The 11,650-nt window shown below is 34.8% G+C and overlaps 1 protein-coding gene across 1 annotated transcript; it reads right to left on the bottom strand.

Annotated features, from left to right (window-relative positions):
• Positions 1–2,336: 2,336 nt before the first annotated feature.
• On the bottom strand, positions 2,337–9,747 carry LOC144433970 (alcohol dehydrogenase-like). The gene is made up of 9 exons (XM_078122391.1): positions 9,645–9,747; positions 8,652–8,780; positions 7,091–7,166; positions 6,711–6,906; positions 5,743–5,903; positions 5,387–5,505; positions 4,470–4,655; positions 4,034–4,189; positions 2,337–3,841 (listed from the first exon to the last, which is right to left on the bottom strand). Exons 2-9 carry the CDS (start codon positions 8,766–8,768, stop codon positions 3,731–3,733), a joined length of 1,122 nt encoding a protein of 373 aa, XP_077978517.1. The 5' UTR covers positions 8,769–8,780; positions 9,645–9,747; the 3' UTR covers positions 2,337–3,730.
• Positions 9,748–11,650: the final 1,903 nt, after the last annotated feature.

The raw sequence follows: 11,650 nt of genomic DNA, 5'->3' as shown, positions 1-11,650 counted from the left end.
CTGATACACAGCATGCACACACACACACACACACACACACACACACACACACACACACACACACACACACACAACATCAAAGAAGCTATTGAATATCATCACAGTGCAGGCTCAGATTTTGACACTTACATACATGTGTTTACTTCAATTTAATTGAAACTAGAATTTTAGTCGACTTGCAGAGTTCCCTGTAATTACATGTGTGCACATAAAGTGGCTGATTGTTTGCAGGGATGTGGTGTTGTTTATATTTGTAATGAGTGGTCTGTGAGAAGCCTGTTTCTTATTTATCTAAATCTTTAGGGAACATAAAATGTGTATGATATGCAGTCTTTTGTCGATAATTCCACGTTCCTGTTTTTTCCAAAAATCTGTTTAACTCTATCAATATATGTTATTTCTCTGTTTTACAAAATTGTGTTGTCTAATTGCATGTATGTTAATGTTTCTTACCTTTTTCATTTTCACATTGTATATGCTAACTTTGAGAGTATATCAATCGTTGTATTAAAAATTAATTTACTGCCACTATATTTTAAACATTCTATTTAAACCAAAACAAAGAAGAGCTCAAATTACATATATACAGTACTTGATGTAGATTTGATGCCATGTCATGTGGTTATTTATTTCAGACATTAGTAATATTTGATTTGTTTGTTGAGTTTTATTAGATTGTAGAGTATTATTTTCTTGTGGTTAAATTGATAAGTACATTATACATGAGTAGTAATGTTACCTTTAGTACATAGCCTAGAATCTTGGTCATGTGGGGATCTATGGCTCTTCCACACCTGGTGTTTCACTTGTAGCTGTTCACTTTGATAAAGCTATGGCCAGAAAGAAGACATTGAGGATAGTATAAAATAAGATGGCTGTATCTGTACTACTGACTCCTACAGCCTTAGGACTCAGTCATTTTTAAATAACTGTGGGGGCCAGTATTTTGGAGTTGAACATGGGTTTTCTCAAACTAACCCTCCCCAACTCTGATGACTAAAGCCAAAGTGACTCCCCAGGAAAGACCACATTTTCCAAAATGACCCCCACGGCACCAAAAACACTGCTTCCCCCCAATCGGTTAAAAATGACTGGCCCTTATTCAGTGTACCGTGTATTTACCATGAAGCCAATGAGCTTGCCTTAAAGAACACAGGCTGTGTCAAACAAAATTAATTGATCGATCACTCAATCAATCAATCAATCAATCAATCAATTCATTAATCAATTAATTGATTTGATCAATCGAGGAAGGAATACTGGCACAACACAAACCTTTCTTAAATGCACAGATCTATTCCTTTACAATAAATAGTTGCTTAATTTCACTCAAAACTAAGAAGTGTAATGGGCATTACGTTGTAGAATTCTGCAATTGTAGATAAATATATGAGAATATGTTGCCTCACTTTTTATAGTTTGTGTATTTCATGGACTCTTAATATAAACTATTTGGATTGGATTAATCAAATTTTATCATCATGGTATATATTAACAAATAAAAATCTGCTAAAAATGTGATAACATAATATATATATGTATCCAATTCAGTTAATAGTTGGATATGAATGAAATATTAACTTATGGACAACAATATTAGCATGGTATAATAACCGTTTACTTTAATGATTATCTATTTAACTGATTTTAATTTAATACACACGATATCGTAGTATAGACAAGTTGATATCAAATGCTAGTAGTAGCAATACAGCATGTTTTTGAAATCTGAATTAACGGATAATAATATATTGCTTGTATTAGGGAGGGGGGGGGGGGGCTGAGCTTCCATTCTGAATACCTGTTAAAATGTTACTTTGAAAACCCTATTTGTTTTTTTATGCTGCCTAACACCTGCCTTAAGGTAATTATTTTTTGCCTGTTATGAATATACTCTGCTGAATATAGTATACTGGGAGTTACACAACTTTTCTTTCTGCTCCAATGTGTAAAGTTAAATTTCAGTTTTAAAAAAAATTAAATTCTCAATCTTTGCAGATTTTCTTGTTCAGTGTTTATATTTGTAAAAAAAATTAAACGATTCTATACACAAAAGTGTGCTTATTTTGTACAAGCAGAGCTGTCTGCAGTTACTTAGACAAAAATACATGAATGACCAAATTCTTGTATATATTTGTAAAGTACTGTATTAGATACAATGAGGTGCATGAGTTCTGAGTTGTATATTCTACTAATACCACAGGTCCCTTTGTGGTGATGTTATGATAATACAACTGTATTCCCATCTCTTTGTTTCACATATACACTCATATTCACAATCCACTTCTGTTTGTGCATCATTTATTCAATCACTTGTACATTAATTATTCTTTCTGACAGGAGGAATTCTGCTGGCAAATATAAACAACCAATTTTTGAAATAATCTGGAAGCTTTTTTATGTGAAACTACAAAAAATGCAGAAAATTTGTAAAGTTTTGGGGGTTGATTTTTCTGGTTCCAAGATGCATTGTGTGAGGCTTGTTTTGTCGTATTACATTTGAAATAATATTATCATTGTGAAATGATACAAAAACATATTTAATATTCTCTTTAATTGAGAGTGATTTTATAGCACAAAGACTTGAACCATCAAGGACAGAGAAAAATTTCACCAATAAACCCAGGGTATGGTCAGGTGATATTAAATCACCCCCTTAGTAATGCATGCAAACCTGGCCTGTTGACAACACTGAATAACTGGCACTACTATAAGACTAGTAGTGTTATTGGAGTCACTTATTCAGCACTAATGCAAACCCCCTAGGTCTGTGTATACAGATGGCAAACCCCCTAGGTTTGTGTATACAGATGGCATTGCATGGGGAGATGTGCAAAGCATCTTTGGAACCAGCAACATGTCTATCTATATTAACCATACCTTTGTCTATAAATACATAGATTCAAGTATTATAGATTTATTTTATTTGTAAAATTTCTTGATGAACTACTGGTGCTATAATATTTTTTTCTCAGCGATTTTATGTTGTATGTGTGACCTGTTTTTCTGTATTTTTATTTTACTTTTAAACTTCCTGCAGAATACTGTAGGGAGAATTGTATATTCTGTTCTTGTAGATCGACTTTTTATACCAAAATAAAGATGTTTTAAATGAAATGAAAGGTAGATGTATAAAAAGGTTGCTGGGTAAAGTTAGTCTGTAAGGTACAACGTGACGGGGCGCCCTCACACATCGGCCAACCCCTAACAGAGGCATGTAACAGGAGGCCGGTGAGAGGAGGCCGGTGAGGGCGCAATGTCATGACGTATCTTACAGTCTAAGGTAAAGTGTGCTATGTATTGTGTGGTGGGGTTTTCAATTAAATGGTTTTACAGTATGAATGTAGTACTAAGAGAATAATTGGGCAATTAATAACTTTACTGACAAGTACACTGAGAAGGGAAACAATAGTGAAGTTGGTAGACGAGCTATCTATACATACACATGGTTATCACTTTCCTCATCATTAGGTAATGAAGTTTACAACATGTGGTGAAGCCGCAAGAAATTTAGTAAATTTGCAAGATTTAACGGACTGCTCCTGAGGTCTCATTTAATTCAAGAAAGCCCTAACTCAAATTTGAAAATAAGACGACCAAACTAATCAGCTTTGTAAAAGTGAAGACCTCCCCCTTGACTACAAAATTTAGGTCACCCCCCTAAACTCAGGTGATTTAATAGCTGTTCTGTCTATCTCAACATCTTCCAGTTCACTATCAAGTATATAGATTACATCGTATGTGATAAGATAGCTCTTCCTTCAATCTTTCCATCTTGTAGTTGATACATCAACTGTACAGCATCTTTTAATGGGTATACCTTACATGGTATGGTAGAAACCTATGAAAGTCAAGAAAAATGAACATTCAGTAAACATTCTACTGATGACAATAGTGTCTTAACATGTCAAGGAATTGCTAGTGCATCATTTCACTCCAATTTCTTCTGTCTTTCAACTCATCATTCCTTTTATCCAACCTGTACTTGACTTTAACCCTCTTGAGTTCAATCATAATCATCAAATAAACTTACTTTTCCATCAGCAACAAGTTGAACCAATTCCTTCATTTGTTGTAGACTACCGGTATAAACTGTCTGGACAGAGATGATGCGATGAATGGCTTCAAATAAAGGAATTTCTAGTTTGACACCATCACCATGTAAACCAATACATATTAAAGTTCCATGCTGTGAAGTATAATAAGTAAATATATATCAATTCTAGGTAAACTATAAGCTTTTTTTTTGAGTCCCGCAATGAAACAATCAACATCGTTTGTTTTTGGGCAACTACTTGAGAACAATGATAGTGGCTTTATCATTACTGAGCATGACTTATATTGTGTTTTAATACCTTAACACTGAACCCATGAGGGATGGCTCTCACTGGACTTCTTGGGAGACAAGTGTTTATATGCTTAAAGAACTATCCAGTATAAATAAAGATTATTATCGATATTATTATTACCTTTTTGAGCGATTTCAAGCCAACATCAGATGTCTGCTTGCTACCAACAAAGTCGATGACTATGTGAGCACCATTTTCAGTAAATGCTGATGACGTCTTCTTAACCATTTCATCTTCAGAATCTTCTTTTAGCCAGTGTACTATGCCATGACTTCCTGCCTCCATTGCTAGTGATAATTTGGTCTCCTGTAATTATGCAATATGGCTTAATTTAAGCTGATGAGAATTAAGGTAATACACATGTGAAGTGTGTGAGGAATTGACACATACTAGTAGAATCATGCACATACTAAATATCCATTGTTGTAGTGTTCATATAAAAAACACTACATATCTGGTCTTTTATGGCAGGTGCCTACGACACTAGACTATGAATGCCCTTACAATAGATCTACTCTTCATATACAGTAGATCTACTCTTCATCTACAATAGATCTACTCTTCATCTACAATAGATCTACTCTTCATCTACAGTAGATCTACTCTTCATATACAGTAGATCTACTCTTCATCTACAATAGATCTACTCTTTATCTACAGTAGATCTACTCTGCGTCTACAGTTGTACTAGTACCTATATGTCAGCACATACCAGTTCAACATTGTCATAACATACCTGTATGTCACTGTCAGCACATACCAGTTCTATATTGTCATAACATACCTGTATGTCAGCACATACCAGTTCTACATTGTCATAACATACCCGTATGTCAACACATACCAGTTCTACATTGTCATAACATACCTGTATGTCAACACATACCAGTTCAACATTGTCATAACATCACCTGTATGTCAGCACATACCAGTTCAACATTGTCATAACATACCTGTATGTCAGCACATACCAGTTCTACATTGTCATAACATACCTGTATGCCAGTACATACCAGTTCTACATTGTCATAACATACCTGTATGTCAGCACATACCAGTTCTACATTCTCATAATTTGGCAAAACAAGAGATTTCAACAACTTCACAGCAGATAATCCCAATCCGCCTGCACCAATGATTAAAATACCACATTTATCTGAAAATAAACAACAATCATCCTAGAGTTGTTTTCTGTATATAATGACAAAAATATGAATTTTTGTAATTGCTATCAAATCTCATGGCATTTTTAAAACTCATTTATTACTGAATTTTCAAGAGACTTAATTTTTGTTAATAATAACATTCCACTTTATAATAATAATAACGAAGTAATTATAATATACCCTACTGCTGTTGTTTTGAATGGCAACAGTTTCATGCAAGTATTCACCTCTTACTTGGAGAATGGGATCAATTTTTGGAATCAAAGTTTGAACTGCATTGTATGCTGTTAACATCCCACATCCAAACAGACCTGCTACTTCCATGGGAACACTTTCGGGAACTTTGACAAGAAAAGTCAATTTTGGAATAGCTATATATTCTCCATATCTGAAATCAAAATTTGAGAGTAAAGTCAATTTTGGAATAGTCAATATTGCATATGTAAAATTGAAATCGAAGTAATTTAGTCTTTGGTTTATTAATTCTGGTAATACATATCATAGTAAAAAGTTGTTTTTTTTTAAATTTGATATTGTCTTGACGTTCCAAAACAGATGAAAGACAGGTTCAAACACATGATGGTACATAAAATGTAATAAAATAGGTGATTTTGTCAACAACTGTAACATTATTTTTTTAAATTTAAAGTCAAGAAGAGTGATAAAAGGAAAGTCTTGTAAACTGATTGTACCTTACTTGTTATAATCTAGACTACAGTATTGTTACCATTAAAATGTGTCGTTAGAAAAGTTGGCATCCAGACTATACTTGTTACAACTTTCTACAAAGTCTCTTGTGCTTTCACTCTCATGAAACTTTGAGGAATGAAATGTGTTGACCATAAAGTACAAAAAAAAAATACTTTCACTTATAAAATTTGTTATGTTTCATTGTAAAAAATGTTGATGAAAAAGTGTAATATTGAAATAATATTAAAATTTTCAAGTGTAATTAATATACCGAGTTGTTGTGAATATTTGTCCAATTTGTAGAATTTGCATTTACCATTGAAAGCTATTATGTCCAGGTCAAAGGTCAAATGTCTGCCATAATGATGTCATCTCAGTTATGTTTATGAAATTAAGTAGGTATGGAATATTGTAATTGTTAAAGTAAATAATGATAACATTCAAAACCAGTCTTCATGATAAAATGATTTTGGTCAAAAAAATTAGCAATTTGAGAAATACCAACCCTCCAGGTCTAGTGACTCCTATTGTTATTCGTTTCTCCAGACCCTCCTCACAATAACTAGAATTTCCAGTTTGACATGGCTTACAGTTCTGACAACCAATCCACGGATACACAGCCACCTGGTCTCCAACACTAAGTCCTTCAGGATTGGCTGCTGATGGACCAATCAAATCAATGATACCAGCAGGTTCATGACCTATCAAGAAAATTCATTGGATATTATTAAATTTCCTGTTTGAATAATTAAATTTGGAATCGATGTTGATAATAGTAGAAAATATCAGATATTTAATACTATCGATGAATATTTTGAAAGGAATAAATGTCTCATCATTAGAGAATATACCAATAAATGATAGTAACAAAGAAATGACATTTACCAAGAATTAATGGACAGGGTATCAGTTCACTTCTCCAAATATGGACATCACTGTGACACATACCACAATACAGCATCTGATGACAAAGTGCAACATCAAAGTCAATAAAAATAGGGCAAAACATTTCATAAGTTTAGATAGATAGATAGATAGATAGATAGATAGATAGATAGATAGATAGATAGATAGATAGATAGATAGATAGATAGATAGATAGATAGATAGATAGATAGATAGATAGATAGATAGATAGATAGATAGATGGATGGATGGATGGATGGATGGATGGATGGATGGATGGATGGATGGATGGATGGATGGATGGATGGATGGATGGATGGATGGATGGATGGATGGATGGATGGATGGATAGATAGATAGATAGATAGATAGATAGATAGATAGATAGATAGATAGATAGATAGTTAGATAGATAGATAGATAGATAGATAGATAGATAGATAGATAGATAGATAGATAGATAGATAGATAGATAGATAGATAGATAGTTAGATAGATGGGTGGGTGGGTGGGTGGGTGGATGGATGGATGGATGGATGGATGGATGGATGGATGGATGGATGGATGGATGGATGGATGGATGGATGGATGGATAGGTAGATAGATGGATAGATGGATAGATGGATGGATGGATGGCTGGCTGGCTGGCTGGATGGATGGATGGATGGATGGATGGATGGATGGATGGATGGATAGATAGATAGATAGATAGATAGATAGATAGATAGATAGATAGATAGATAGATAGATAGATAGATAGATAGATAGATAGATAGATAGATAGATAGATAGATAGATAGATAGATAGAAGTTGTAAAATGAAAGATTATTCAAATATACATAAGTACATAACTAATTACAATTTATATGACCATAAAGGTAAACCTGAGTTTCAAATTCATAAAATGAATGATCACCTCATCATCCGAATTATATATTGGTGGAAATTAAGTGCTCAAAGTTCTTATACAGGAGAGCTTAGCCAAGGAGCAGCTATCAGACTGTAAGGAGTAAAAATTATAGTTCTTCTACAGAAGAACTTAATTCCCCCCATGAAAAAAATTGTTTGGTCCTGGTTAGCCAACCCAACCTAGTTTTTCACTGCCGACCCTAACTTTTTAATGTATTGGAGAAAAAAATAATAAAATCGCAAAAATTGTGAAGTCTCGCGAGAAATAGTGGGTGCGGAAACTGACATCAACTTCAAAGACAACATAAAACTGTTCTTCCAATCTGTAATTGTTGTACATCTAATAGGGAGAAATAGATAACACAGAGAATGTTTGGAAAACAATGAAAAACCTGAACTGGACACGTACGTACACCTATTCTAAAATTGAGCATAATCGGAACCACACAATTTTTTTAGTGCTTATACAGGAGAGATTGGCTATTGTAAGTGGCCATTTTCACAAAACCCAGACTTTGAGATTCACATGACTTCAAAGAGCAAATGATAATGCATACAAATCAGAACTGTGGGATATTCTGCTTATTGTGTGAACATACACACTAGATCCCGTCTGCACTCGAGACTCACCTTGATAATAGCGCCCTCTAGTGGTAAAGAAGGCCTTTTTTCATCTGTGATATATTGTAGTTCTGCTGGTCCTACTTCTACCATTTTCACACATCTCATAGTTGTACATTCTGCCATTTTGTATTTTTTCTGTAGAAACAGAATAAAAAATGCCGAAAAGTTTAAAAATCAAAACGAGAAATAAGTACTCTTATTTGAGAGTTAGAAATGGTGACTATAGATTGGGTGTTAATTGGCACATAGGTACTCACCCTGGCGGTGATGTACGTATTTAATACTGCAAGACATGGATTGACCTCTTACCCATTATTTACCCAGGGTTGTGCTACCCTAGACATGGATGAGGGCATGCCTCGTGTGTACTAAATTGAACATTATATACCATGTCCAAGACAAAAAGAACAAAAAATGTCGATAACAACACAAAATAATTATGATGATTACCTTTTGAACAAAACAGGTTGACATCAATATACTTACATTTCCCAATCAAATCAATAGTCTGAAATCTTTGTACAGCAAATAGAAAAAAAACTTCAATGGATGTAAGACATACTTTTTTACTTCGACAATTTTCCTGTCATGTTCATTTGTTCAAAGGAGTTCACCATTCGTACATATATTCTAGGCAGGCTTACAACAAGATATATCAATCAGACAATCAGACACATACCCTATACAAGTACACAGTTACTTCTAGAAGCTCTTCTTGGCCCTTGAATACTGGTTAAAGAGACAGAGTACAATCGAGGACTTTCAAAACGACTGCAAGAGGTGGCCTATGCGACAAGTATATGTGTACCGTACGTATAGAGACAAGGTGATGTGACAGCCATAGTGCTTGATTTGAGATGTTGTCGTGCAAGTGACCACGCTTCCTTTTACTTTTAACTTTTTACATGTATTATTAAAACACGTGAAACGCATAGACAATATTAATACTACTAGTACACTAGATCAAGTAAAGGACTTAGTACATTAAATACATCCTACCTTGCTAATCCACTGGTCATTGGTGTACGAGATATTATTACTGTACTTTGACCACCTTTGCTCGCACTGAACTACTGAAACCGACCATATGACGACCCTGGACCAAAACTCGGTCAAGGAGAACAAGAACTGAGGGAGCCTTCCGTAATTACATTGAAGGTGGGAGGGGAATCAGGCCGAAGTATGACCCTCCGCGATTGCGTCGTACTAGGTGGAAGTGGTAACGAATTGTGTACTTTATATAGATTGTTCAAGAATACATTTGAGTTTGTAGACTACTCAGATTTTACACAAATTTAGCGTAGAGGGTGTTATTTAACTAACTGAATCATGGTGAATGTAGTGTCATTCCACTGTTTACGTATTGCAAATGCTGTCATTCGTTTTTCAAAGCATTGGAAAGTGCTGTCATTCCACTTATGCTATATAGTGGCGGCTGTCATGTCATTCCTATTGTTTACATGTAACAGACATATAGAGGGTGTCATTCAACTCACTAAATGTAGAAAACACTTCCACAATATTATCTTACCCAACTGTTACCACTTTACTCCTGTGAGACTCTTCGTGACTTCTCTCCTCACACCAAGCTTGACAGTTAATTCACTACAAGGTTGTCAGCAGCGATTTGATTTGAATGAAAAATTAGACAATATAATGATTCAAAGAAAAATGTGACCCCTCCCTCCCCCGCCCCCCTTCCCGTTTTCTAATATGTGATCCTCCCCCGAGAACCGATTTGCAAAACGTGACCCCTATTCCCCCTCCCCTTGTAATTACTGAAGGCTCCCTTATACTAGAACTAGGACGTACACCGCCATAGACCTATGGCCTAATGGAAAAAATGTGTGGCTCCGCTTCGATTACGCTCAATTTTAGAATAGCTAGATTTCTTTTTTCTGTGTGAGTGTCTAGAGTTCAGGTTTTCCATTGTTTTCCAAATCTGTGCTGTTTATTTCTTCCTGTATAGCCAGTGGCATTACCAGTTCCCGTCATGTCATCGGGCTGGACACTACAAGTAGCCAATGAGAGGATCGATGATGTCATCATCTTTTCAGTCAACTGGTCAGAGGTTACACTCTGTTGTTAACTTCTTGGAGCAAACCATGAATATTCGGGGTGAATGGATCGGGGTGATAACAATTGTTAGTATGTTTCTCTCTTTTAAATCGTGACCATGATACACCAGATATGTATGTCGGTTTATTTCATTTATCAGTTAGACCAGTAAAATCGAAATAGTAGGCAGTAATAGGTACGAGGGAGCGCAGTACCGAGTTGAGATGGGTACCCCATCCGCCCCTGGATTTAAAAAAAAAAGTTTAATAATGACTGAAAGAGTGCTTTCTGGTGCTATTTTAAAACTGCACTATCTGTAACTGGGATAATATCTTTTTCGATCAGGCAACCATCAACATAAACCCTGAAAACTACTAAAATGCCAATAATACGACATTGTCAATTAGAGTTCTATTTTATCAATGGCGGGAGAGTTAGTTTTTGATAAAATAAGATAAATCAAGCTAAATGTGATAAGTTGTTCTCGGCTCTACAAACTTAGTCATAACCTTTGATGAATACCACTCAATAAGAAATACTCAGAAAACAACACACACATAAATGACAGTTTAATCGCTGATTGGTGTCATGACTGTGTGTGTATATATGCTTGGATGAGGAAAATAAACTAAACAATATCTCCATCAAATTAACTTTAGTTGCGCGAAAGATTTGCATTGTCATGCGTTATTTCCCTTCAACTATTTCACTGTAACCACGTAATACGACAAGATCACATGTCCAAAATTGCAGCTTCGTTTTGTAAAGGGATTAACATTTGAGATTGCACAGGCATAAATAGAATAGAATAGAATAGAATAGAATAGAATAGAATAGAATAGAATAGAATAGAATAGAATAGAATAGCAGGGCCGTAGCCTGACCAAATTGCCAAGGAACTTTGTCTTGGTGCAATCTTACAATCTTGCTAATTTACATAAATTTGC

The sequence above is a fragment of the Glandiceps talaboti genome, chromosome 4, assembly GCF_964340395.1.
Source record: "Glandiceps talaboti chromosome 4, keGlaTala1.1, whole genome shotgun sequence".
Taxonomy (NCBI): Eukaryota; Metazoa; Hemichordata; class Enteropneusta; family Spengelidae; genus Glandiceps; species Glandiceps talaboti.
This window is presented reverse-complemented; position numbering and strand designations above follow the sequence as displayed.